The 27,355-nt window shown below is 60.2% G+C and overlaps 1 protein-coding gene across 14 annotated transcripts; it reads right to left on the bottom strand.

The window, feature by feature from the left end:
• Positions 1–46: 46 nt before the first annotated feature.
• On the bottom strand, positions 47–26,904 carry LOC138813336 (protein capicua homolog). Of its 14 annotated transcripts, none has more exons than XM_070001759.1 (21): positions 26,727–26,904; positions 21,107–23,917; positions 8,904–9,053; positions 8,581–8,815; positions 8,363–8,492; positions 8,086–8,268; positions 7,839–8,004; positions 6,819–7,021; positions 6,501–6,726; positions 6,130–6,233; positions 4,469–5,702; positions 4,195–4,382; positions 3,574–3,695; positions 3,318–3,484; positions 2,920–3,210; positions 2,495–2,820; positions 2,023–2,300; positions 1,760–1,914; positions 1,545–1,676; positions 1,247–1,381; positions 47–1,037 (listed from the first exon to the last, which is right to left on the bottom strand). In XM_070001759.1, exons 2-21 carry the CDS (start codon positions 23,904–23,906, stop codon positions 670–672), a joined length of 7,593 nt encoding a protein of 2,530 aa, XP_069857860.1. In that variant the 5' UTR covers positions 23,907–23,917; positions 26,727–26,904; the 3' UTR covers positions 47–669. The 14 variants fall into 14 exon arrangements, with proteins under 14 accessions (XP_069857860.1, XP_069857869.1, XP_069857883.1 ...); XM_070001768.1 differs by having other exon boundaries at positions 1,247–1,378; XM_070001782.1 differs by having other exon boundaries at positions 1,760–1,911.
• Between the last annotated feature and the right edge of the window lie 451 nt (positions 26,905–27,355).

Raw genomic sequence — 27,355 nt, 5'->3', positions numbered from 1 at the left:
TGTGGGGACAACACCTCCCACTGCAGAGCAAGCCAGCAGCCACCCAGTGTGTTAAACAGCTTTAATCTCGGTCATTGCTTCTTCTCGGCACAGTAAGAAATATTGCACATGATCAACATGTTTTGTTCTGGGGACGGGGACAGGGTGGGGAATCACCTTCTTAGAAAGTACAACCCAAGTTGGGAGGGCAGAGGGGGTAAGGAAGAATCCTCCCCGTGCCTGTGGCAAAAGTACAGGAGCCCCGACCCCAAACTAACCTGAGTCCAGCCCCTCTGGGGGAAAAAGGGGTGCATGAACTCCCCCCTACTCCACAGGCACCTCCCTGGGGCCCGAGGCCCACCCTGCCCTCCAGCTTGCAGCCCTCACACGAGCCATTTTGCATAAAGTACAGGTGAAAAGCTCTGAAGGTCACACACTCCAGGTTATGTACAGGGGCCCAGTGGAGGCTGTGCCCCTGCCTTCCCTCAGCTGTCTCCCCATCACGGGGAGGAACCTGGGGAGGCGGGAGTATATACAAGGGGAGCAGGCTTCATGCCGCCCACCTGGACTGGAAAGGACGACATGGCTTTAGAGGAGAGGGGGGCAACCATCCCATCCCCCCACTCCTGCCACCTCCACTGTCCATGTCCTGAGGGGGTACTATGGGTCCAGGATCTCCCCAGGGACCCTTCACCTGCCGGTGGCAGTTGTGGAGGGGCCAGAGGGAGGGGGAGAGGGCTGGGGGGGCCCCTCCCAGCCAGGCTGTCCAGGCCCTGGCTCTGGGGGTGGAGGCAGTGGCGGGGCAGCCTGGGCAGTGCCAGAGTCCGGGCCAGGGGAGGTGGGGTCAGGGCCGCCAGCAGGGCTGGGAGTGGGAGCAGGGGTAGCAGCAGTGCCAGCTGGAGGTGGTCCAGGGAGGGGGGCTTCAGCTCCAGGGGGCTGCTCTGTGGGGGTGGCTGCCTGCATGATCTTCTGGCGCACTTCACGGATCTTCAGCTGCAGACAAACCTTGGATGGGAAGATGTCGGCATAGCGGGCCTGGAAGGCTGCCGTGGCCTGAGCTGGGAACAAAAACACAGTAGGAACCAAGTGGGGATGATTGCTTGTAATCCTAGCATTTGGGAGGCTGAGGCAAGAGGATCATGAGCCTGAGGCCAGCCTGGGGCTACAGAGCATTCCAGGCTCATAGCAAGACCCTGTCTCAAACCAAACCAAACCAAAAGCACAGGTGCTGGGGAAGGCAGGTGAGATGCGCTGCTGAGGACCTTACCTGATGGGAAGAAGCCATGGTCCTGGAAGAGCTGCATGACCAGGGCGCGGCGCTGGTCCAGGGTGCGGCGCAGCGAAGAGTAGGGAACCTTCTCATACTCCAGCTCCCCCAGCACGTCCTCAGCTTCGGTACCTGCTTGAGCGCAGGGAGGCCCAGGCTACAGTGGCAGGCTGCACCTCCCGGCCACGAGGCATGCCCAGCCCCAGTGCTGGTTTTCTGTGGCACGCAGGGGTCAGAGAGGGGCCTGCTGATCTCTGGAAGCCTCCCGCCACTCCTCCAGGTCTGCAGCCCCGCATACCTGTGCGGTCAAAGGTGAAGATGTCCCCCTCACACTTGGCACTCTTTGGGGTGTTGGGCTCGGAGCTGCAGCTGGAGCGCCTCCTCATCTTGCGCTTGGGTGAGGTGGGGTCCTCGGGCGCCGAGTCCAGGTCTGACCGACAGAAGCAGACTCAGCAGAAGTAGCCTCAAAGCTCACCACCACCCCCAGCCCCACCCACCCGGGGCCAGCACTACCGGTGGAGTTCTTCCTCTTCTTTCTGTAAGAGCCCAGGATGGCCCGGGGAGAGGTGGCCAGAGACTGCAGCGTGGGGGAGGGCAGCACCTCCTCCGGCCGAAACTCGGGAAGCTCAGCAAAGCGCTCCTCAAAGTCCACTTCGGACAGGACCCTGCTGGGGGGCCGGCAGGTTCACCTCCCCTGCCTGGGCCGGGCCTGGGCTGCTCGCTCCACCCCCAGCCCCCAGCCCCGCCCACGAAGCCAGGCGCCAGCCCCTGCTCACTTGTCCACTGAGTCGAAGGTCTTCTTCAGGGGCGGGGGCCGCACCTTCACCTTCTTGCCAGCACCAGCCACCTCCTTGCGCTCTGGGGTGTCTCCAGCCCCCCTTCCACCGCTGCCCTCAAGACTGCCACCACTGCTACTGCCTGGGGCCGGGGCTGGGGCTGGGCTGGGAGGAGTGGGGGGCTCCCGGCTCTCCAGGCCCAGCCCAGGGACCCGCCAGTCGGAGGATGAACTGGAGAATTTGCTGGGCTGGGATGAGGACAGAAAGGGAGAACACACCTGACCTCAGATATGCCGAGGTAACACCCCCACCCCCACCCCACCCCCCGCCCACCAAGACCCAGTCCATGGCCTCAGGAAGGCCAGGATGCAGAGCTGGGAGAGGAGCAGAGACAGACACACACGGGACACACAGGTGTGGGGGGGGGGGAGGGGAGGGGGGTGGTAGCAGCACTTGTCCACTCAGCACTCACCATGGTCTCGGGGCCCTTGGTTCCTGGCCGCTCCTCGGCTGGGAGGGGGAGAGGGGGGCTGCTCCGGGCACTGGGAGGCCAGGTCTCTGGGGGTGGCGGAGGGGCCGGTGGTGTGGGTTGCCCTTCGAGCTCAGACTCTGGGGCGGTTGGCTCCCGGGTGGGGCCAGGCTCCAGAGGCTGCCGGGGTGCAGGGCCAGACCGCCCGGAGGCACCTGCTTCAAAGGAGCCCACGGGAATGCTGGCGATGGCTGCCTTCACTTTCTGGGGGGCCTTCGGGCTGGGCCGCTGGGCCTTGGGGGCCACTAAACTGTAGGTCATGGAGCCTGCTGGTGGTGAGAAGGGTATTTGCTGAGCCATGCCTGACTCACACCCACTTTCTGGGTCCCCAACTCGGAAACCCTGCCCTGGATCAGCCGGACACCCACCTGTGGCACTAGGGAAAGGGCTAGTGGGGGCGGGGGTGGCAGTGGCAGGGGCTGGTGGGCCTTTGGGCAGAATGGTGGCAGCAGGTGGGGTGGTGCTGGTGGCCACGGTGTAGACCAGGCTTGGTGGGGCCTGGGCTGGCTGGGCCAGGGGTGCCGAGGTGGAGGCGGGGCTGCCAGGGTAAAATGCAGTTATCACGGGGCCTCCGGGGGCTGTGCAGGCAGGAGGCAGCTGGGGACTGGGCACAGGTGACACGCCCACCTGGCCAGGAGCCAGGAGAGGGGCTTGGCCTGCTGGGAGGAAGTCCGAGAATGAGAGAGAGGAAGAAGACGAAGTCAGGGCCAGGGCTATGTCAGCCGCACCCTGGGTCCCTGGCACTGCCTGCCATGCCACCTCTCACCTGAGAGCAGGGGCTGCACAAAGGCGGGGCCGCTGGGCCCCAGCGAGGTGAAGCCGAGTGCTACAGAGCTCGTGGGCCCGTATGAGGTGACAGTTCCAGCCTGGCTGGATGCAGGGCTGGTACCCAGAGGCAGAGTGTGCCCGCCTGCCGACTGCACGTAGGTGATCCTGCCACAGGGAGGAGAGAGGAGGAGTGACTGAAGCAGCCAGCCCAGCCTGCCTGGGCCCTGGCTCTCTAGGCAGCACTAGCAGCTTACCTGGTAGAGGAAGGCAGCAAGACCTTCTGGGGCTGGGAGGTGGGTCCGGGAAGCGAGGCTGGGCTCAGGGGCGGCACCAGGCCGCCAGGTGTGCTCACAGGCACAGGCGTCAGCTGGATGATCTGTGGACAGAAACACCCACAGGCAGGAGGTGAGCCTAGAGGCGGGCGGGGCGAGAAGCTAACTAGAAGTGAGGGACTCAGAACAGGGAGACGATTCAGGATGGAAGACGACAGCAAAAGGTAGAGGCTAAGCCGGGTGCCAGTGGCTTGTGCCTATAATCCTACTCAGGGGCCTGAGATCTGACAAACGTGGTTCAAAGCCAGCTGGGGCAAGAAAGTCTGCGAGACTCTTATCTCAGAAAAAGCTGGAAGTGGTGCTATGGCTCAAGTGGTAGAGCACTAGCTCTGAGCAAAAGCAGCTCAGAGACAAATGCCCAGGTCCTCTAGAGTTCACACCTAAGGACCAGGGGGGAAAAAATGCAGACCATACTAAGGAACAGAGTGAAGAACTGACAGGAGAAACAGGGCAGGATGCTGACATCAACCAAGATACCAGACTGAGCCCCAGAAAGAAAGAGGCAGACATGGGGTACAGAGGAGATAAGTAGGATGCTCTTACCTTGCTGGGTGGCTGGGCACCATTCTGCACAGGTACTGAGAAAGGTGGGCTCACCAGGGGCAGTGGCTGGCCAGGCCCCCCACCCCGTACTGACATGCTGGGGGCAGCCAGGGGCACCAGCACCTTCCCTGGCAGCAGCTGGGCTGAGCCACCTGGGGGCGGGGCCTGCACGGGAGAAACTGATTGGGCTGCAAGAGGCAAAAAAACAAAAGGTCACAAGAAAGCTCAGCAGGTTGGTGGCCACAAGGCTTGTGCTGCTCAGCTCAGGCCTCACCTTTAGGGGGTGGGGCGGAGGGTACAGACTGCAGGATGGGGATGCCAGGAGTGGGTGCAGTGGCAGCCAGGACCTTGCCGTTGGTGGAGGTGCCGGGTGGGAGGGTGAAACGGATGCTGGTGGTGGGTGCGGGGCCAGTGGGAGCTGCTGCCTTGGCCCCAGGAGCTGGTGGTCCTGGGGCAGGTGCCACCTGAAGCTGCTGGGGCAGCGTGGGCAGTATATACTGCACCTGGGTGATTCCCCCAGCCTTGCCCAGGGCCCCTGGCTGCAGGATGCCCAGGGGTACTGGCCCATTGGGGCCGCTTCCAGCACCTGCTCCTGAGCCTGCAGTGGGGCCACCGCCCGGCGCTCCCTGGGCAATAAACTGAACAGCAGGGGGTGCAGGGGCTCCATAGCCAGGGGTGCCCACCAGCAGGTTGGTGACAGTGGCAGGGGCTTTCCCCACAGTGCCCAACAGGGGCCCAGCCACCAAGTGTGGGGCAGGTGAAGTGGCAGCTGCTGACTTCTTGTCCGAATAGACTAAGCTGACCCCCAGCGGGGAGCCCCCGGGCACCCGGGAGCCAGTGCTCATCTCAGTTCTGGCACCTGCTGTGTCATTTGGAGATGCCTCGGCTCGGCCAGAGGAGGGGAAGGGCTTCGAGGCGATGGGTACCGGAGTGCTGCTGACGGGCCGAACCACATTGGTGACCATGGTGGCTGCAGGGCGGGACAGAGGCGCTGCCGAGGCCCCGTAAGACAGCGATGGGGCAGAAGCTGAGGGCACACGGGCTCCGCTGCCCTCCCGGTCCTCCTTGTTTTGGGGCAGGACCAGTGTTTGCAGAATGGTTCCTCCCCCGCTGGGAGGCACTGCAATCACAGAGGGGCCTGATGGCTCCAGGCTGCCCACACTTTCAGGTCTCTTGCGCCGGAAGGAGGCAGGGTCCGATGGTAGAAACCGTGTGGCCTTGGAAGGTGTGGCAGGGCCTCCAGGTCCAGGGGGTGGTGGCCGTAGGGGGCCTGTTGTGCTGCCCTGACCAGACTCCTGGGCCTTGAAGCTTCCAGAGCCCAGTGAAAAAGAGTTGGCTACGGAGGTTGAGGTGGTGGCAGGTGAGGAGGAAGAGGATGACGTGGGACCATAGCCTTTCCCAAAGGCTGCAGGTGGATCCGGGGGACCTGGTGGCTCGGGATCCAGTGTGGGACGGCAGTGGGTAAAAGAGGAGCGGATCACAGGTGAGAACAACTTACGGCCAAAGCCCTGGGTTGAAGGAAGAAGAGACCCCATGGTCAGGGGAACTCAGGCTTCTGAACACCAGTCCTCAGCCTATCAGGAGCACACCCTGTCAGCCTGAATGGGATCCCGCTCCACACAGGCCCCGCAGCTTGTGCTCTCGACCTTCGTCTTACCCTACATCACACACACACACACACACACACACACACACACACACACACACACACACACACACACACACACACACGTGCATTTCTCCCTTCCAGGTCACACACACACACACACACACACACACACACACACACACACACACACACACACACACACACACACACACACACACACACACACACACACACACACACACACACACACACACACACACACACACACACACAGGTGCATTTCTCCCTTCCAGGTGTGTGCACCCTGGCCCAGCACCAAGCCTCACCTTGTTGCCCTCTGGGTCCTCCCCAGAACTGTCGCCACTTTCACTGTCAGTCACCCGCTCCTTGCACTTGAGATCAATGTCAGTGGTGCCAAAGCCATCGTCAGCTGAAGAAGCAGAGGAAATAGCATGGACGAGGGGCTGAGGGCAGAGGTACCAAGGAGGGGATAATCTGGAACCTGGGCTCTGCCTGCGTAGACAGTGAGTGTTGTCTAGGAGGCCAGTCCTGAGTCCAGGGCTATAAACATCTGCCCAGGTTTCCTGCTGGCTGGGATGAATCTTTTCTCAGCAAAGCCAGAACAGATGCCACAGTCAGGAACAGGCCCTGAAGCCAGGGTCCAGTTCACCCACCCGCTGACCTTCAGCCTGCTCACCAATGACATCATCGTCCCCTTCCTCCTCACAGATGACCATGCGTTCCTCATCACTGGTCATGTCCTCGCTGGCTGCACGCTGGGAACGAGAGGCTCGGGTGGGTAGCAGTGGGGGCCGCCCGCTGGCCGCCAAGGCGCCTCCTTCACCAGGGGCTGCGAAAGGGCCCGGAGTGCCATACTGGGTGGAAGGCTTTGGGCCCGAGAACGATGTGGGGCCAGACACCATCTGCAGAACAAGGAGCAGGCAGGGTTCAGCGGTCTGCAGCCTCAGGCAACCCTCCCTACCCATCCTTCCTCCTGGTGGCCCAGACCCCAAACCTGAGTGAGTTCTTGCAGCGCCTGGCTGTCTACCTCCCCGCCATCCAGGCTGTGCACACCACTGTGGGAGAAGGCCCGCGGCCGGGCCGAGCCAGGGCCCCCAACAGCATGCAGCCGTTCTGCTCCACATGGGCCACTCCCTGCAGCCTTGCTGTCTGAGCTCAAGAGTGTCTGGGCTGCAACTGACAGGAGCTCAGAGGACACTGCAAAGCAGAAGGAGAGGCTGTCAGAGCCAGTGCTCTTCCTGCCAGCACCTGAACTGGCCAAATTACCCAGAGATGTTTCTAGGTACTGGGTAGAAGCAAGCCAGAACTCCTGGGCCACCTGGTGGGGGAAAAAAAATAAAAACAGAACAAAACAAAACCCACTAACCATCACCCTAGCATCTCCTTCTTGCTGGTTCCTGACCTCTAGGGCTACAGGAAAAGCAAGCCTACTCCCCAGGAGCACATTTTCTAAGAGTGAGCAAGCCAGAGACAAGTCCATGTGGTGTGTGTCAGCTAGCTAACCACTAGCCTGGGCCTTGGTCCTTCCATCTCAGAGAGATGAAGCTCCATATCCATAGGATCATGCCAAAGCAGCACTCTAGACCACCACCAGGTACTCTAAAAGCAGCAGAGGTACCATCTGAGATGGGAAGCCAGCTGATCTGAGGTTTCAGTTCTAGCTGTGCTGCTTTCTAGCCTATGACTTGAAGCAAGTGACTCTTTCTTTCTGAGCCTCTTTCCTCAACTGGAAATGAGGTGTAAGTTTTGACTCTAAGGGAATGTGAGTCTTATGGATTCCTGGTGTGTAGCAAATGCTCAGTAAGTGGTAGCTGATAATGAGATTGTTTTGGTATCTTATCTATTTGTGCCTCTCTGGTTTCTTGACACATTGCAACTGCCAGTTCCTTTTTGGAGGAGAGTCCTCAAAAACAGCAAAGCAGAGGAGCTGCCGGGCCAGGGGGTGAGCAAGCAAGAGGATAGCGGGCAGCTCTCAGGGAGAGGTGGAGGGTGGGGGAGCCAAGAGCTGACTAACCCCCAGGGGCGGCCGCAGTGCCCGTCTCCGACATGCTCCGCTCCCGCGTCTCCTTGTGCCCTCCTGCCAGCCCCAGGCTCGCGGGCTTGGCCTCTGAGCTGGACTTCTTTCGGTCCTTGTTGCACCACTTCCAATCTGGGTGGGCCTTGAAGTGGGCCTCCTTCACCTGGCAGGAAAGGGCAGGGCGACCCTTCACTCACCCGCCCCAATGAGGACACTGGGAGGAGCCAAGGAGAGGAGGCATTACCTGGAAGGCTAGATCGTGGTACTTCTGTTTCTCCTTGGGCCCAAGGGCATACCACCACTCGCCCAGGATCTTGCTGACAGTCCGGTTATCCTGGTTTGGGTGACGCTGGTGGACCAGGGCCCGGTGCCGCTTGCTGAAGATCATGAAGGCATTCATGGGCCGACGGATATGGTCCTTCTCCCGCTGCAGTACACACAGCCCAGATTGGGACAGTCAGAACCACACAGACAAGCTTGGGTGACCACAATGGGAGCAGGGGGTCAGGAAGAGCAGGCACCTTGTTGGGGCTGCGTCCGTCTTTCTCAGAAGATGAGTCTCGTTCCTTAGGCAAAGCACTCAAGGACTGGGTCCGCCGTTTTCCAGGTGGCAGAGGCAACTGGATCTCAGGAGACATGATGGACAGGAAGCTATGGGACACAAGGAACGGTGGAGGCCATGATCTCTTGAGGCCGCCTTCCTCCCCCCCCAACCTGTCCCATGCGCTGGAACACTCACGCATCATCATGGTCGCTCTCTGTTTCACTGTCCAGACGGGGCTCTCCCGGGGGGCCAGGGGTCTCCTCCTCAGTAGTAGGAAGGGGACCTTTACCAGGTTCCACCATCCCCAAAGTGTGTGGGGGTCCGGGCCCTGGGCTCTCAGGGCATGTGGCCCCAGGGGGCCGCCCAGGGTCAGCATTTCCTGTGCCTCCTGGTGGCTGCTCATGAGCAACAGCTGCTGACTCAGCAGGTTCTAGAAGCAGATTGGGTCCATCAGAAGGCTCCAGGGACCCCTTGATTGCCCCCATCCCCATCCTTCCCTACAGCCCCCAATTCCTCACCTTTGCTCTGGTTGGAAGCCACTGGGTGGCTGGCAGGTTGTTGGGCCTCACTGGGCTGCACAGAGGGGTCCGGCTGGCTGGGTGCCAGGAAAGGGACTAAGGAGTGCCAGGGGAACACGGCCACAGAACGAGGTTCCACGTTTGTCCACACTATGGGGAGGATCCAGGTAAGGCAAGCAACAGGAGACCTTGGTCCTGACCCTAGATGAAGTGGCCCCCCCCCCCCCCCTTTATGCCTCATTGCCCCTCCCTAGCCTCTTGGACCCATCAGTGAGATCTTATTCAGGAAGAAGTCCTCCCTGAAAAGTCTCTTATTTTTTTTTCGTCAGTCATGGGGCCTAAACTCTGGGCCTGGGCATTGTCCCTCAGCTCTTCATCTCAAGGCTAGCGTTCTACCACTGAAGCCACAGCGCCACTTTCGGCTTTTTCTGCTTATGTGGTGCTGAGGAATCAAACCCAGGGCCTCATGCATGCAGCAAGGCAAGCACTCTACCACTGAGCCACCTTCCCAGCCATCTAGTTTTATTTTTAAAAAGAAAGATGCTGGGGAGGCTTAGATCTGAGAATCATGGTTCAAATCCAGCCCTGGCAGGAAAATCCATGAGACTCTAATCTCCAATTAACCACAAAATAAAACCCAGAAGTGGTGTTGTGTCTTGAGCTGAAGAGTTCAAGGACAGGGTCAAAGCCTAGAGTTCAAGCCCCATGACCAACAAAAAAAGACAGACAGACAGACAGCAGAGAAAGAAGTGGGGGTGGGGAGAGAGGACAGAAGCAGGGAAGGGAAATGGTACTCAGGTCCCATTCCTCCCTCCCAACCTCTACCAGCCCTGCCACCAGGGACCAAGCCAGAGAACTGGCTCCTGCCACAAACCAGGTCACACTCAGCTACCATGCCTACTGTCTGGGGACCCCCCCCCATCACAACATCCTCAGCAACCATGCTACCTGCTGACACTGGCCTTAGTCCCTTTCACTTTCCTGCAAAAGCTGGTCCTATCACCCCTCTCCTCTAATTCTATCCATTGGTATGTGACCTCCTCCCTGCCTCCCCCCACAAAAAAAACCCAGGGAGCCAGACAGGCAGTGCCCTGGGGGGGGGGGAAACTGCTCATCTTCCCTTTGCTCCCTAAAAAAACCCACCATCCGAGGCTCCCCTCCCTCAAATCCTCCGAATATCAATCTAGAGCCCAACACCCAGCCTCCTTGCCCAGAAAGAGGTGAGGGTGTGGTAAACTCCTAAGAAAAAGCACAGACAATGGGGCAGAGGAGAATTGTTCCAAATCTCAGCCCAGAGAAGGCAAAAAGTGCCAGGTGTTTCCTTGAAGCTCTGTACAGAAAGACAATTCCCTCATGAGGGAGCTGTGGGGGACCTCGGGTAGGTGGTAGGAGGGCAAGGCCAGGGCTGGGACCACCCCTGTTGGACCTCTGGGGCGGACCAAGGCAAGGGGTGGGCTTCCCCTCTCATGGGCAGCTCCCTTCCGGGGAAGTGGAACCAGCAGAGCAGCAGAGAGGCCCCAGCTCAGGGAAGAGGGAAGGAGGGAAACGCCCTAGCCCAGCTCTCCATCATTCCAGGACTCCCTTGATCCAAAGCAACCTGACCTAAGTTGACCCGCCCCCCCAAATCCCAAAAAGCCTCCAGGAGCTTGCTCTCAGGGAGCTCTGGGGGAGGAAACTGGCATCAACACTGGATTCTCAGGGACTGACAAAGCCCTTAAGGAACCTGAGGACAAGCACCCAGAAGACAGTCCTGGAAGGCACTCAAGACTTTGTGACTACCCTGTCCCCTGCCCCTGGGACCCCCCAAAGCATGATGGGCCCTCCAACACTGTCACAAGGACCTGGACCGTTTCCTATCTCCACAAAGGGTCCTCCTCATCGGGCCTCCCAATTTTCTGGGAAAGGGACGAAGACAAAGAGGAGTCCTCAGGTCCTGCCCCCTCCCCCAGGTGCACTACGGCCCAGGTGTCCCCGCCTCTCGGCACACACTCCACAAACACTCTGGCCCACAGCCTGTCCTCAGGCCACTGCTCCACCAAAGCCCCTCCACGCCTCTCTCTCCCCACCGGGTCTCCAACCTAGAAGGCAGAACCAGTAACTCGGCGCCCCGCGCCTCCGATCCCAACCGACCTGTCCCATCCATCCTCTGCGCGCCACACCTGTCTCCAGGTGCTCCCGACTCCCCGCGCTCCGCCACGCGCCCCACGCCGTCTCTAACCACTCCGCCCCGCCGGGCGCCAACTTTCCCGTCGCCCCTTTACTCTCTGCGTGCTCGTAGTAGCTAGCGCCCCGGCGCCGCTACTCCGCACTTGAGCACCCGACACCCTGACCCCTCGAGTCCCGCGACGCGGGCGCTACTGACCGAACATGCCGAGGCCCCGGGAGGCCGCGCCGGACACGGGCATCAGGGGTCTGTGGGCCGAATACATGGTCCGGCGCAGGGGGTGCCCGGCGGGGGCTCGCGCCTCCTCAGCGGCCGACGCCACTCCGCCCACAGCTGGCTTCTGGGCCCTCGCCGCTCCGGCCCGGGGGGAGCGGGAGGCCGTCGCCGCATGCCCCCCCGGCCGCCCCCCGCCGGCCGCCCCCCGCGGGGGTCTCCGCCGGGCGCGCCTGCGCAGAGCGCCGCCCGCCTCCCTCCCGCCGCCCGGGGGGCGGGGGAGGTCAGCGCGCGCCGGCCCCGCCCCGCCCCCAGGCGCGCGCGGGGGCCGTCACGGGGCGCGCGGCCCGGGGGCCATCGGCGCCGCCCCCTCCCTCTCCCTCCTCCTTCGCGGAGTCCGGCGGGCGGGGCGGCTGGGGCGGGGCGCGGCGCGCGTGCGCGGGGGTGGCCCCCTCCCTTCCCTGATCGCAGCCTGGCTCGCTCCCTCCCTCCCTCCCTCCCTCGAAGCTCCGGCGGGTAACGGCTCTCGCCCCGCGCGCCCCGGCTGCCGACGCTGCCGCCCCGCCTTTCCGGGCCCAAGGCCCGCGGCTCAGCGCCGGGTCGACCTCAGGCCCCGGGCGGGCAGACGGACCAGCGTGCGTGCGTCCGTGCGCTCCGAGCGAGCCCCGCGCCGAACCACCGCCGCCTCCCCGCCCCGCCACTACTACGCGCTCCCCTCCCCCCGCCGCGTCTCCCCCCGCCCCTTCCCCGCTTCCCCCGCGGCCTTCCGCGCAAGCCCGGCCCCCCGCGCGCGAGCCTATTGGCTGCTGCCGCCGCGCGCGGGTCAGGCCCCGCCGCGCCCGCCCCCATTGGCCGCCCCGGGGGAACGTCAGTCATATGCAAATACAAGCAGGGCGGGGCGGACTTCGGTTGGCTCCGAGCCGGCCGGGGGCGGGCCTGCAGTGGGAGGGTGGCAAGGAGGGCGCACTGCAGCAAAGGCCGCGAGCCAGGGGGGCTGCTCGGGGCGCCGCGCTGCGGAGGCCCGAGTTGAGGATAGTGCTGTGTCCCGAGCGCCGGGGGACGAGCTCGCCAGCGGCGCGACCCACCTGGGCGCACCCGGGCTCCGCTGGATACACCCATAGCGCAGAGTTGCGCGAGCCACCGGAGCCCTTCCAGCGCTCACACGCACGCGCGCACACACATCGTAGACATACTTTCGTGCCACACCCATTGGAGCTTACACACCGTTATTGGGGCCCCATACTGTCATACACGAAGTCACAGCCCACACCTGCTCATCATCACACACTCATCTTCACCTCACATGGCACATGCTCTGTCACACATGTCTTCCCAATAAGCACTATCATTACACTTCAGCCCACATAAATCAAAGACAAGCTATCGGGAGGACCTCAGCACAACCACTGCTTGTCCACACTCACACCTTCCACAGCCTTCCAACACACTTAGCCCTCACTGACACCAGTATACTGACCCCCATACTCTAATCTACCTGCAGGAGCAGTAGACTTCAATACCCAGCTTCATCAGGAATACAACACTCTGGCTTTCTACCACTCTACCTACCAGTGTGGGAAGGAGACCACAGTCAGGCATGGTGACACTCCAGCAATCCCATATATACTGGAGGTGGAGATCAAAAGGACCACAGCTCCAGGCCAGCCCAGGCAAATAGACTCCATTAGAAAAATAAAGCAAAAAAGCGGGGGTGGGGGGGGTAGGGCAGGGTCAAGTGATAGCCTTATAGCCATCAAAAGCAAAAACCCTTAGTTCAAACCCCAGTACAACAACAAAAATGGCTGTGGGGCTATATAACATACCCACCTCCTACCTCCCCCCTCAAAAAAAAAGGGCCAAAAAGAAGAAAGGAAATGGGCTGCTATGGTCTAGGAGATAATACGGGCTAGACGACATACAAAATTGTTTATATTTATCTTGTCATCATATCCTTACTGCCACCTAGGAAGGTCTACTTTTATATGCCCATTGTTCAAGTGAGAAAATGAGGTTCAGAGACTGAATTAACTGTGCAGGCTCTTGCAAGCCAGGATTTTAACAGCCCAGGATTCTCAATTCAAGTGCTCTTCCCATGACTCAAAACTAGATCTCAAGGTGAACACAGCAGGAAATAGAACAAGATCAAATGGTGACTACAGAAGCACAGAAAGGTGAGCAGGCACATGTGGCAACACAGGAGGGTCTGGGGCCCACTAGGCAGAGGCAGAAGCCTTGGATCACCCAAGAGGACCCTGGGGCTTCTGCATAGGTTAGATCTTTGACAAGAGCAGTAGTAAACTTTGCTCAGCCTGTCCATCCAAACAGAGCTGAAGGCATGGAGAGGGGGCAAAACCAAGTAACCTGATCCCAAGGGGAAAGGAAGGTCTATAGTTCTCTGACCTCCAGAGATGGCAAGGCTAGACACTTGGCTAAGAGCCTGGAGGGGCTACCAGTGGGACTATTAGGTGACTGCCCCCTCCTCTACGCAGCCCTAGACTCAGACCCTCCATTACCTCACTGCCCCAGGGACTGCAATGTGAGGAAGAAATCAATGTGACCCACTATCTCCCCACCACCTCCCCACCACTGCCCCCACCTCTCCCCACTCTCTCCCCACCGGTGAAGTGAGTCACCTACTGTTCAAGTTAACCCCTTCCCCACGGCAATGGAGCCCAGGGGCAGTGCTCAGAAGAGCCCTGTTCTGCCACTTCTGTTGGGTGAGAAAGAGCCAGGCATATACACAGCAGGGAAAGAGGGCCCCACACATCTGGGAAGATTGCACATCTGGTAGAAAACAGTGTCCAGGGTGTGTGTGTGGGGGGGAGGATGGGAAGAGGCCTCTCTCAGGGGCCTGGGCACAACCAAGTGGGGGCCCTGCCTGACAGGGAGGGGTGGGAATCCCCAATGGGAAGGTTCCCCCTCCCCTTGCCCTGGGCACTGGGCCAGCCCTATACTTAGCTTCTATTGTTCAGAGTGGAGGAACCCTGGGTGGGGGTGGATTAGCACTGAAAGGGAGGGAGCAGGTCCTATCCCCACCAGCTTCCTCTCTCTAGTCATCTCCAACCCTAACTAGGGCCTCCCAAATTGGAAAAGGCTGAGAGGGTTCCCCAAACCAGGGCCCCAGCCCCGCCCCAGAGGAGGTATTCAGCCAACCTTCTCTCTCAAGGCAGGTACTGGGCAGGACTGTGATGACAGTCACCCCTCTGCACCACCTCCAAATAGCCCCAAACTAAACAACTCTCACCAAAACACTCCACCCCGGCCCGGGGACTGGGAGCTCAGACAGAAACACCGACAGCCACCCGGGGTGGTGCAGGCTGAGGCCTGCCCAGAAGCTCGGGGCAGGCAGCCAGGGAAGCCGACAGACCCAGGGACCGGCAGACTCACTCTGAACTCACGGGCCCCTTTTATTGAGCCCGCAAGGCACCGCGCCCCCGCCGACCCGCAGCTCCCCACCCAGCTCTCAAAGGCGGGGTGCCCGCCTCGGCTTACCACCCTTGTGTCCCCAGCTCCCCTCACCCGCTCTCCACGTACACACCCACCCACCCACCCACCCACCCACCCGAGCGGCGTCGGCGACGGCCAGGGTTGCCTGGGGAACGAGCCCAGGATTGGGCTGGCGCTGCTGTCGGAGGGATGGGGGGCTAAAAATAGCGTCAGGGTGAGTCAGTGTGAGTGGGGCTGGGGTAGGCAGGGGGACCAGGGGGGAAAGCGAGGCAGGGGGGAAGAGTCCCCAGGGATCAGGAGAGGGGCAGCATGCAGGTGGAGGGCGGGCCCGGGGATTGTGCAGGGAAGGTGCAGGGCGGGGAGGGGGGGGTGTACAGAAGCCGGAGCTGGGGGAGGCGCCGGGGCCCGGGCCGAGGAGGGGGCGCCGCCCTGCGTTCCCCTCCTCTCTCGGCGCTCACGAGATTTTCCACTCGCTGCCTGGCCCCCAGCCAGTCCCCGGCAGGCCCCACAAAGCCGCTTTGTGCTCGGAGGGCGGGCGGGCGCCCGGCCGGCCTGACACCCACGCGGGCCGCGGTGGGGCGCGGGCCAGCTGGCACCCGAGCGCCCGGGGAGGGGGGGGCGGGAACCCGCGTTCCCTTAGGGGTTAATCGAGCAAGGGCGGGGGGCACGGGCCTCGGCCAATCGGCTGCGGGCGGGCGCGAGGGTGGCCAATGGGAAGGACGGAGGCCCGCCGCCGGGCCTACCCCCAGGGGTGCGCGGGAACCCGCACCCCGGGGTGCAGAGGGGGGCTGGGCGCGGTCCTCACACAGTGCCCCTCTGGGTCCCCGAGGCCCCGCGTGCACCCCTGCCTCGCGGGAGAACGGCTCCCGGGGAAGGCCACCACCCTGCAGTCGGGAGGTGGCGCGGCTGAGACCTGAGCTCGCCAGCCCCACTTCACAATCAGCGTTTCTGCCAAAACTGGGAGACTGGGGTTCCCTGCCCGGCCCTCGCGGGGAGCGGGAACAGGGGACGGGGTGCGGGCGGAGGAGGCGGCGCATCGGGCTGGGGTCCAGCCGCCTGCGGTGCAGCCGCTGCCGCCGGTGGTAATGGGAGCTAGACGCCGTCGCCGCCGCTAATGCGCCTCCCTCCCGGCCACTAATGGAGCCATTAATGCCTGGGCGCCCAGGGCCCCGGGACGCACCCACCGCCCGCGCTGCGCATGCGCGCCCCCCCGCCGCCGCGGGCCGCCGCCAGGGGGCAGCCTGTGCCCTCCGTGCCCGGCGCCCGGAGCCAGGGTCTCTCCCGGGAACGCCACCAGACAGACTCAACTCCGGCGGCTCAGGAAAGCTCCCCGGCCCACCGGCCCTCTCCAAAGCCATGCTCTTCCCCGCCTCCGGCCTCCTTCCTCTCCAGGGAAGTCTGCTGGGGTCACTGACTGACACCGGGGTCATATCCAACCTCTTCCCTTCCCTGTTCTAAATCTTTTTCTTAACTTTTTTTGGTGTGTGTGCCTGTCCTGGGACTTGAACTTGGGGCCTGGATGCTATCCCTGAGCATTTGAGCTCAAGGCTGCTGCTCCACCACTTTGAGCCATAGCTCCACTTGGAGACAAAAGTCTCATGGATCACTATCTTGCCCATGTAATTGTAACCCCTCTGTATGGTATTTTCACAATTAAAAAAAAAAATCTCATGGAGGTCTAGGAATGTGGCTTAGTGGTAGAGTGCTTGCCTAGCATGCATGAAGCCCTGGGTTCAATTCCTCAGTACCACATAAACAGAAAAGGCCTGAAGTGGTCCTGTGGCTCAAGTGGTAGAGTGCTAGCCTTGAGCACAGAGAGGCTCAGGGACAGAGCCCAGACCCTGAATTCAAGCCCCAGGACTGGCAAACACACACACACACACACACACACACACACACACACACGCAGCTGGCTTTGAATCAGGATCCTCAGATCTCAGTCTCCTGAGTAGCTAGAATTATAGGCGTGGGCACAATGCAAACCTCCCCTGCCTAAGCCTGTCCCTCTATGACATTCATCCTCCAAGCCTGGGTTCTAGTGTCAACTCTGACCTCAGCTAACATGGGTTAGTTCATGCACTTTCACCTCTTGTGCCCTTTGCTCATACAGGTACCTTGGCCTGGATTGCCTTTTTTTCCCCCTGAAATCTGCTCACCCCTCATACTTCAACTCAACTATCTCCAATGAAAAGCCTACCTGAACCGTCCTCCCGAGTTCCCATGAGCCACTGACTGCCCCTGTCATCTGGCTCAACACCTCCTTTGGCTCATCCTTATCTGTGCCAGCATCTTGTCTGCCTTCCCCACCCACTTGCCATAGAACTGCTCTGCCAGGGACCTGGCAGAGGAATGAGGAAGAAGCTGACTTCTAGTGATGTCTATGAGGTCGAGAGAAAATGGAAATTGTAGTGGAAAGCACTTGGATTTAAGAGGCTCAAGCTCCTTCATCCCACTCTGTCTCATTTTCCCCACCTGCCTGGGCATACTTGGTGGGTACTTTGAGCTGGCACAGGGGCTGGAGGTCATGCCCTCTAGTGGGTGGGTGGGCATGGGAGCTGCTTTCCTGCCACCTCCCACAGCAGGATCTCCTAGCTTGGCCCATACAACCTCCGCCTTCCTGTTGGTCTGGGGAACAGGTGCTTGGATGGTGGGTACATCTGCAAGATGGATCCCGACATTTTTCAAGCAGGTTTTAAGGTAACAGAGAACAGCTCATGTATGAAGCAGCAGAGGGGTTCCTGGTCTAGACACCCTCACAACACTCCCCAATGCAGGAGCCTGAGACCTGGTGCTTAGCACCTGCTCACTGATTTAAGATGAGCACTGAGTGTGCACAGGGTTGGGGCAGGAGGTTGGCATGGGTACAGCAAGACTGCTGAAGAGGGGAAGTGGGAAGACCAGGTAGGAGGCCAAGGCAGGCCCAGAGACACAGGCTCCCAACACTTAGGAGCCAAGGTAGGAAGAGGCTGTACTGAAAGATTTGACCAAAACTAAGTCCAGGAGGGAAAAACCCAGAAAGGTATACATACAGAGCCAGAGTCAGAAAGTTAAGTGGACAGAGAGAGGACCAAAGAGACACAAAGACCCAGAAATAAGGAATAGAGAGACATAGGAACCCAGGCAAAGACGGCCACCCAGTAGCTTGGAGACTGACAGGAGCTCAGACAGTGGGACAGAGGCCCAGGAGGAGGGACGAATTCTTGTCAATAAGGGGAAGCCATGCAGGAAGCTGGGAGGGAGACCATGCCAGGAATGGGGCTGAGACATCTGGCCCCCAAGGCGGGGGGCTATAGACTCTGGGAGGTGGGAGGAGTGGTCAGGAAGAGTCAGAGGGAGGTGGCAAGACAGCTGGCTGGCCATGCCATGCGCAGAATGTAGAGAATGCCGGCAGCCTGCCCCAGCATGTCCCCCAGCGGAAGCAAATGCCTGGCGGGGGGCAGACCAGGCAGGCTGCCCTGGGCCACCCCCTCACACCTGCTGCCCTCCCATGGAGGGTCAGGTGGCACCGAGGGCAGAAAGGGCCAGGACTATGGCCTCACTGTGCCACTGGGCATGTTCTGCCCCTACCTGGGCCTTGGAGGGCGTACACTCCAAAGTGCGTGCCTCTGGAGGGTGAGGGAAGCCTCTGGGAGGGGAATGAAAGGCAGCTGGCTGGCACCTGTGGGCAGCAGGATACCTCAGCCTGGGTGTTGTCAGGAAGGTTCAGAACTGCTAGGACAGGCACTGGACAAGTTCTGACAGCCAGGTGGCCTCCAACAAAGAGGCTGGAACCTCAGTCCTACCCCTGGACAATAAGGGCTGGTAATCACTGCTTCACAATACCCTGTGGTTTGGAGGAAAGGACCTCAAGCTGGGCTCATAGTATATGATCAATAAGGAATGACTATCACCATCACTATCATCATCATAACTCTTACAAGTTCATTACTCTTACAAGTACTTAAGAGCCTGGGAGCTGGAGCCAGATAACCTAGGTTTAAATCTTGTCTCCTCTCTCTCTCTCTCTCTCTCTCTCTCTCTCTCTCTCTCTCTCTCTCTCTCTCTCTCTCTCTCTCTCTCACTTGGGTAACCTTGGATTAAGTCACTTAACCTTGGCCTGCAATTTTGCTCTGGAAGTCATTACTACTGTAATTCTTGGTAGTAAGAGACTAGGACACTTAGTTCAAAGCCCAGTCCTGTCCCCTCTGGCCTGGCTGGGTGAGTTCAGTCACAATTCTTCTTTTCTCAGGGATTTACTTTCCCTCATCTGGAAAATGGTGGTACTGGGCTCACACCTGTCATCCTAGTTACTCAGGAGGCTGAGATCTGAGGATCAAGGTTCAAAGCCAGCCCAGGCAGGAAAGTCCGTGAGACTCTTATCTCTAATTAAACACCAGAAAACTGGAAGTGGCTCTGTGGCTCAACTGGTAGAGCGCTCGCCTTGAGCTGAAGAGCTGGGGAACCCAGACCCAGACCAACCAAAATAATAATAATAATAATAATAAATAATGTGGCAATAGTCCCTCATGGGCCTGCCCTAGTAGGCAGCAATGCCAACCCTTCCTAGGTACCAGTGAGAGTCACTAGAGATGCCATGGGAGGAGGGCAATGGGGTGGTTAGAGCTCCTCAGATGTAGGTTCTTTATCTGCAGAGACAGAAATCTTCCCTGGAGAAATTTTGCTGTGAACTACAGTAACAGATGCAAACAGAGTTGGGGGAAGGGTAAAACACAGCCCATGACAGGCAGACAGGCAGGCAGGCAGGCCCACGTCCCTGTGCCTTGGAGAGACAGGCCTGGGCTGGAGCTCTCTGGAAGGGCAGGGCCTAGCTCCTTCCTGAATTGGCCCCTGTCCCGGCCCAAGCCACAGCAAGTCCTTCCCACATCCACAGCCCAGACACCTTCCTTCAGGGCGCCGACCTCCGTCTCAGGGACTTCAACATCCCCTGGTGACATAGAGGTGAAGCCTGCTCAAAACCTTTTCTGACTGTCTACTGCCCTGGGGATAAAGTTCACAGGTCTCCTAATGGCTGTCTCCAATTTGAACCTTGCTCACCAATCCAACCACCGACATCCCAACACTCAACTACCTTCCAGAGCTTCTTGGCTTCACAGATTCCAAACCTAGAATCATCTCTTTCTCCCCCGCATCTCCTCTCTAGTACTGGGGCTTGAACTCAGGACCTGGGCTGGCCTCTAACAGTGTTCCTCAGATCTCAGCTTCTTGAGTAGCTGGGATTACAGATGGGAGCCACCTGGCTGGCTGCAATGCTCTACTTTTGCCTCTAGGCCTTTGCAGACTTTTCTCTGCCTGAAGGTCCTGTCTGTCTATCAGCCTGTCTGCCTTACTGAGCTCACAGCTACCTGCCCTGCAGGGGGGTGGGGGGGTGGAGGGTGGTGATTCAGTCTTCTCCTGATTTTTCAGCCTAGATCCTAGGCTTTGATCACCTCATCCCTGACAAACCCTATAGACTGTCGCTCTGTGGGGACAGGCCTGTCTACTCTAGGGACCAAGTGATGAGTACCAGCAGGGCTGGGTCCTCAGCACCATGTAGCACAAGGCCAGGCCATGTACAAGCCACCAGTAGCTTGAGAAATCAACAAAACTGCCAGGGATGGGGCTGATGACAGCACTGTCTCCCTGCCTGAGTTGCTCCTGAAGACCCAGGCTGGCCTGGGCCCCCGAGCCCTCCAGCACCATCTCAGAAGCAATGCCACAGTCTGCATTCCAGGCTAGGCCCTCTAGTCACACAGCCTTTCGCACCGCCCATCATCTCCAGCCTTCCAGGCTCAGCTCCACTGACTCCCACTCATTCTCCAATTCCCCGCTTCCCAGCCCATCCTAAAAGTGGCAGGCTGAATTCACACCTGGGAGAGTGCCAGCAGCACCCCTGGCTCCCTTCAGCCCTGGTCCTGCCACTGCCTGAGGCAACACCTGTTAGACAGCCGCAGTCTTCCCATCGGGTTACCCTGAACCACAGCCCACTGGTCATGAGTCAACGACCTCAGTGTGCAAAAGAGCCCTCGGGCTGATGAGCCATGTGACCCCCAGCAAGTCACTAACCTGGCCTCAGTTTCTTCTAAACAAGCACAATCATGGCACCCACCTGGTAGCCTAGTTGTGAAGATAAAAACTGAGCTGTTTACAACCTGTTCGAAATGTGTGTGGTAAGTGCTGCATGATGGAGCAGTATGAAATCTGGTTAGATAATCTAGTACTTAGCACTGCCCTTGCCTGACAAGGGTTTGTACTGTAACATCTGTGCAGAGAGGAGGCCAGCCTCCCCTGAGCCCTTCCTAGGGTGGGCAAACCCCCCCCCCCCTCTTTAGAGCCCAAGTCGAAAGGGGCCTTGTTTAAAGGGAGCCCTCCTCCCCCTCACCACACACACCTGCCCTCTTACCTGTTCCAGGCCGGCCCATGATGACTTCCTTCTTGGGGGCAGGATGGCTGGTATAGCTGCTTGGCACGAGGACCGGCAACAGGGCAGCGGGTGAGGGGTGGAAGGCCACAGGCTGGAAGGGTGACGAAGCCAGGCCAAAGGTGGGCATCGGCTGGGCCACAGCGGTGGGTGCGGCTGGAGGCACAGTGATGGGCACCGGAGCGGGCAGAGGTGGGGGCAGGCCAGGCTTTCCACTGGCCACCCCAGGGGGCACCGGAGTCTCCCGGCAGCCCCGCCCAGGTCCCCCAGCCCGGACCTCACCGGCCGTGCCCACCTCTCCAGAGAACTTGGAGGGTAGTGGTACATCAGGGTTGCGAACGATGACGGGCGAGTCCCGCTGCACTGCGGGCACCCTGCGCACGGAGGGCCCTGGATCTGAGGTCAGGCCAGCAGGCGGGGGCAGCAGCAGCAACGGTGAAGGCTGGCGGGAGCGTGAGAAGGGCACGGCAGGTGACACAGCCCGGAAGCCAGCCGGTGTGGAGGGGGTAGGCGTGTGGGACACTGAGTCCACACCAGAGTCTAAGCTGTCACTTTTAGGGAAGTCTGGGGCAGCACCCCCACCTCCTGCTCCAGGGGCCCCCAATGCCCCTGGGTGGGGCAGCAGCTCGGTCTTGCGCCGCCCAGGGCTGATGGGCACAGTAAAGGTTAGGTTGGTTTGGAAAGTGGGAAGGATGCCGGAGGAATGACGTTCTCGGGGGGCAGGTGGCGGCGGGTGGGGGCCCAGGTCGGGGGGCGTCAGCACGCCAGCCTTTGGGGTGCTGGCACTCAGGTGGCGGCTGCGAACAGCTGTGCGCTGGATGACAGGCGAGGCGTTGATGGGGCTGAAGTTGGCCGGGCGGAAGCCAAAGAGGGGCGAAGGTGAGGGCGAGGGGGCTGGCGAGAAGGGCGACTGCGTGGAGACGGGGGAGAAGGAGGGCGTGCCCGAACGGGAGCTGCCCAGCGACACGAGCATCACGGCTGCCTCACACTCATCAAACTCGAAGCGTGACAGATCCGCGGGGGCCACCAGGCGCGGGCGCGAGTCACCCCGGGCAGCCACACTGCTGGCCTCGCTGTCCCTTGATGTCTCGTCCCCCCAGTCAAACTCGGTGCTGCCCTCCCGGGCTGCCACACCAGCTGGCCGCCCGGCCCCACCAGGCCCGCCGTCTGCCAGGCCCTCCATCTCCTTGGTTCGCATGGACAGGTGGCGGGAGCAGTAGCCTCGCCGCTGTGACTCCTTCATGCAGCCATCACGAGAGCAGAGCCGCCGCCATTGCTTGCCGTTGAACTTCTTGCGGATGCCATTGGGTGTGCAGACCACGTCGCCCTTCTTGTATTTCTGCTGGGCAGCCGTCAGTGGGGTGCGGGCCCGGGCTGCTGGGGCGGCCCCCTTCTCCAGCGAGGCCACGCTGCTGCTCCGGCTGCCACCCTGGCTCCCTTCCTGGCAGGGCGAAGGCTGCTCCCCAGGGCGACCAGGGCCAGCGAAGGCTGGGGACTTGGGGGGTGGGGACAGGAGCTGGGGTGGGGGCAGCGGGAGCAGGGCTGGGGTGCCCAGGGCTGGTGGGTGCTTCTCCTCACCCTCCTCACAGTGGACGCCCAGGGTACCACCGAAGCTAATCTTGGAGACCTCAGCATCCTCAGGCTGCTTGGGGTCCAGGGGAGCTGGGCAGGGCGGCAGGGTGGTTCCTGGCTCGGCTTGCTCTTCTTCAGGCCCAATGGGGGGCTTCCTCAGCAGGACCTCGGGCTCCCAGGGGGGCCGCAGCAGGCGCAGGCTGGAGCGGGCCACCCACACGGCTTCTTCGGGCTCCCGGTTGTGAAGCGGCGGTTGGGGCTGTGGCAGGGAGCCCGGGGGGCCTGCCTGGGAGCCAGGGCCAGGGCTGAGGCGGACCTTGTAGGCGGCTGGCTTCGTGGCCACTTCCACCACCACACCCTCACGGTAGGCTGCCACCCCGGGTTCCACACAGGTACAGACGGCTGTGCCCACCACCAGCGCACCTGGTGGCGGCGTGGCATCCAAAACCACATCTACGCCACTGCCCGGAAGCCCCTCGTAAAAAGTCAAGGCTCGATCGCCAGGGAACTGCACACCTAGGTCCTGGCTTCGGCGCACCTGGCGCACCACTGCCGGCAGGAAGAGGCCATCACCACGCCGCGCCAGCACCCGCTGGGACCGCAGCTGCCGCAGGTCATAGCCACCACTGGGGCCACCCAGAGGCCAGGGCCCTGGACCACAGGCCTCAGCAGACTCCTCCTCCAGGTCGGCCGAGTGCTCACTGGCTGTGTCAGTGGAAGAGGAGCGGGTGGAAGCAGGTGGCTGGGGGGGTACCCCCAGGACACTGGCCTCCTCAGGGGTCCGCTCTTGCTGCTCTTCAGGAGCCCCCGTCACCCCCCCACCAGCAGCACTGTGCTCCTCCACGTACTTCTTCTTAGGGGCTCGAGACTTGAACGTGGCTGTCTTGCGGCTGAGTGAGGGCTCCCAGCGGCCTGCCTCCCCATCCCCTTTGGGGTCCTCGGCTGGGCCTGAGGCTGGGTCACTGGGGTGTAGTTCTGGGGGCGGCCCCTCAGCCCCAGAACCCCGCTCAGCGGCCTCCTCCTCCTCGCCCTCTTCAGCCTCTTCTGGCCCAGGCTGCTGCTGTGGCTGAGTCTCCTCCTCGTCCTCCTCTGGCTTGTCACTCTCCCCAGCCCCTCGCCGCCTTAGGGCCTTGGCCCTGGTGGCTGGTGGGGACTTGCTGCCACTACCAGGACCTGGAAGACTAGTGCATGCCTTCTTCATCGGCTTCATCTTCTGTGCACCTGGAAAATGGGAGAGCCGACAGGGAGCAACTTAGGAAATACCCCCCCGACTCGGGGTGCCCCAAGACTTGCTGACTCAACTGCCTCTATTCCATGGTCCCCAAGGCCTTCTTCTCTCTGGCTTACACTTAACTCATGTGGGCCCCGGGCATCCAGATCCACACTGGCACCTGGGTCCCCTGAGCCTATACATCGTACTCTGCTCTTCTCTGTCAGGGACATGTACACGCTGAGTGTCCCCAGGAAGCATGAGGGGGCACTGTTGTTCACAATCACAGAGTGCTCACTTGGTCTTGAACCCTGTGCTAAGCTTGCCCCCTCCCCTCCTTTTTTTTGGTGCCATTCTCGGAGCTTGAACTTAAAGTCTTTGAGTCTGCTGTCCCTGAGTTTTTTGTTTTGTTTTGTTTTGTTTTCCTCAAGGCTAGTGCTCTCCCACTTGAGCCACAACTCTACTTCCCACTTATTGGAAGTAAGAGTCTCACAGACTTTTCCTGCCCAGATTGGCTTTGGACCACAATCCTCAGATCTCAGCCTCCGGAGTAGTGAGGATTATAGGCATGAGCCATTAGCACTCAGGGTAAACTTGCCTTTTAAAATTCATCTTTCAACAGCCCTAAAAGGCCAGGGCTGCGGGGGGTGGGGGGGAATTGCTATCAGCCTCCTTGTATATTTGAGGAAACCAAGGTGCAGAGAGTTAAGTAACTCGACTGAGATTAAGCCAGCTAGGAAGAGGCAAACAAGGATCTGAACTGAGGCACTCTGGCTCCAGAACCAGTGCTCCTAACCACTTCAGTGTGTGCCTGTCACATGATCACAGGGCAGGCTTACTCTTACAGTCATCAACTACAGGGCCACACATCCAAATGCACACACATACCCGAGCAGCAAGACACAGGCACGGATGCACACACATACCCGAGCACCAAGCCACAGGCACGGATGCACACACATACCCGAGCACCAAGCCCACAGACACCGATGCACACACATACCCGAGCACCAAGCCACAGGCACGGATGCACACACATACCCGAGCACCAAGCCACAGGCACGGATGCACACACATACCCGAGCACTAAGCCACAGACATGGAGGCGACTTGGCTATGATGTGGATCTCTCCACCCCACCTTCCCTCATCACGCTAGACACCACATGTGGCCAGGCACTATGGAAGAATTAGGCAGCTGAGTGTCCTAAGGGACAGCTGCCCACTCCACTCTGCACCCAAGGCCTGCCAGGTGCAGTCATCTCCCCAGATCCTGGGCAGGGAACAGGCAGGGGCATGTCTAGGGCAAGAGCTCATACTCGGTACTGCCACAGGGCCGTGCATGAGCACACGCACGCGCACAAACATGGGCACACACACGCACATACACACAACGTCATTGCACAGTGGGACACGGGACACAGAGCTGCACCCCAGGATTTCTCGATCCCACTAGGCCTGCCCCTCCCCCTATAACAGCCAGCATGAAAACAGCAAGCTCAGCCCCCCTCTTCTGGCTTGCACGCACCTTTGGCTAGGCTGGCTAGGGTAGAGTGGCAGGTAGGGGAGGGCGGGGGGGGGGGGAGGAGGGAAGGGAAGGGGGGGATGGGAGAGTATTCAGACTCCCAAATATATCTTCCAACTTCAGGTGGGGGTAACCAGGATAAGGTCAAAGAAAGCAGTACAAGCCCAACAGGCCAACCTCACCCACTTCCTGAACAGTCATTGCTGCCCGCCCCCTCTCAAGCTGCCCTGAGAAAAGAGAAAAAAAAAACTTTACTCTGAAGTGACTTAAGAGAACCCAAGAGGCCTAAAAGGGTCCTGTAGGATGAATGGGGAGGTCCAGGACAAGAAGTCAAACACAATCACAGGCCTCATGAGTCTTCTGGCTCCCCAGGATCTTTCACACTATACTCTTGCAATTGGGGCCTGCTCTTCCCATGGACCCTAAAGTCTCAAGCCTTGCTTCTTCTATATGTCCTCAAAAGCAGGGCCTGCAGGGCCAGGGACTGGCATCTATGTGACCAGGAATCAGACAACCATCACCACTTCCTCCTCACTGCTGGGCCACAGTGCTGGACACTGCGAGAGATCTGGCCCAAACACCAACCTTTGGATAACCTAGCCAGGGCTGATGACCACATTGCCTGACACCCCTAGACCCTATTGCCCAGCAGCGCTTCCTTACTCTGCAAGAATGGGCCCTTCCTTGAGGCCTATTCACTTCCCATCCACTCCTCTCTGCATAACTAGGTCCTGAGTAACCAGGGTCCTGTGGGCCCTTGCCCCCCCCCCTTTGAATCTCAGTAGTAACTCCTGAAACCATTCCAGAACCTGGGTTTTGGGGGGGTTCATGCCTTCTGCTGCCATCAACTCTCCCATCTTGACACCACCTCTACTTTTCTCTTCTCAGGTCCTAAGACCCCCCTCCTCTGTTACCTTCTCCTGGTCACCCCCATTTATGGCTGTCACCTACTCCTCCCAGTCACTCTCCTGTCAGCCATCTCTGGACCTGACACCTCCTCTCCCCATCACCTCCTAGTCACCCCCTCTAACTCTATCCCCTCTCTCTCCTTGTCACTCTGATCTAGTCCTGTCATCTCTCTATTCCTGTTACCAGGTCTCTAACCCAACACCCCCTCCCTGTCACCCCTTTCCTGTCAGCCCCCTCCCCACCACTTCCTCCACTCCCTCTCCTCTTCCCACCATTCCGCCCACCCCTTTCCCCCTGTACCCCTCTTCCCGTTCCTGCCACCTGTCCCCACACGTCCCCCAGCCCCCAGGACCCCCCGCCCGTGTCAGCCCTGGCCCCGCCCCTCACCTCGGGCTCAGCGGGGTTTCGGGGCGGGGGGCCGTGGCCCCGGCTCGGTCCGGTCCGGTCCCTCCCCGCCCCCCCTCCGGCTCTCCCTCTCGATTCTCCCTTTTTTTTTTACTCCAACACACAAAATGGTGAATGGACCTGCAACAGCTGGAACAACCAGCCAATCAGTGGCCACAACCCCGCTGACCGGCGCCGATCTAGGCCAATAGATAGCTGCAGTCTAGTCAGCTCCGCCTCTCGACGATGAGCGACACTCACAGCAACCAATCGTGCTCTTCTGGCAGCGCTAGGGGGTGGGGCCAAAATCCAAGGCCGGCCTCCCTCCGGGACCGACACTAACCTAAGCCTACGACCGCCTGATCTGTCTTGGGCCCTGCCCTACAACAAGTGATGAACACCAGCTTTGGCCAATTGATAATCGACGTTGTGCCGAATGACAACTACAGTACCCAGTCACTATGCACCCTAGGCCGGAACCTAGACTTGAGGGACAGTAACCAATGAAATAGAAGAAGGGATGGGCTCTCCAATGAGCAGGCTTAGAAGGCGTGGCTCAAAGCGTTTGTTGACCGGCGAGGCGCAGAGCCTTCTGGGAATAGTAGTCCTCTCACGTCTCTGACCCGTAGTCG

Source organism: Dipodomys merriami, unplaced genomic scaffold (genome assembly GCF_024711535.1).
Source record: "Dipodomys merriami isolate MVZ:Mamm:240054 unplaced genomic scaffold, mDipMer1.0.p SCAF_106, whole genome shotgun sequence".
NCBI lineage: Eukaryota > Metazoa > Chordata > Mammalia > Rodentia > Heteromyidae > Dipodomys > Dipodomys merriami.
This window is presented reverse-complemented; position numbering and strand designations above follow the sequence as displayed.

What these genes read in the sequence shown, in the direction of transcription:
- LOC138813336 (XM_070001759.1), bottom strand. Translation starts at nt 23,906, where the DNA reads ATGAAGCCGATGAAGAAGGCATGCACTAGTCTTCCAGGTCCTGGTAGT. An exon ending in ACGGACGCAGCCCCAACAAG is followed by an intron (nt 8,269 to 8,362) that starts GTGCCTGCTCTT and finishes TGTGTACTGCAG; the next exon opens with CGGGAGAAGGACCATATCCG. An exon ending in TTGCTGCCTTCCTCTACCAG is followed by an intron (nt 3,485 to 3,573) that starts GTAAGCTGCTAG and finishes TCCCTGTGGCAG; the next exon opens with GATCACCTACGTGCAGTCGG.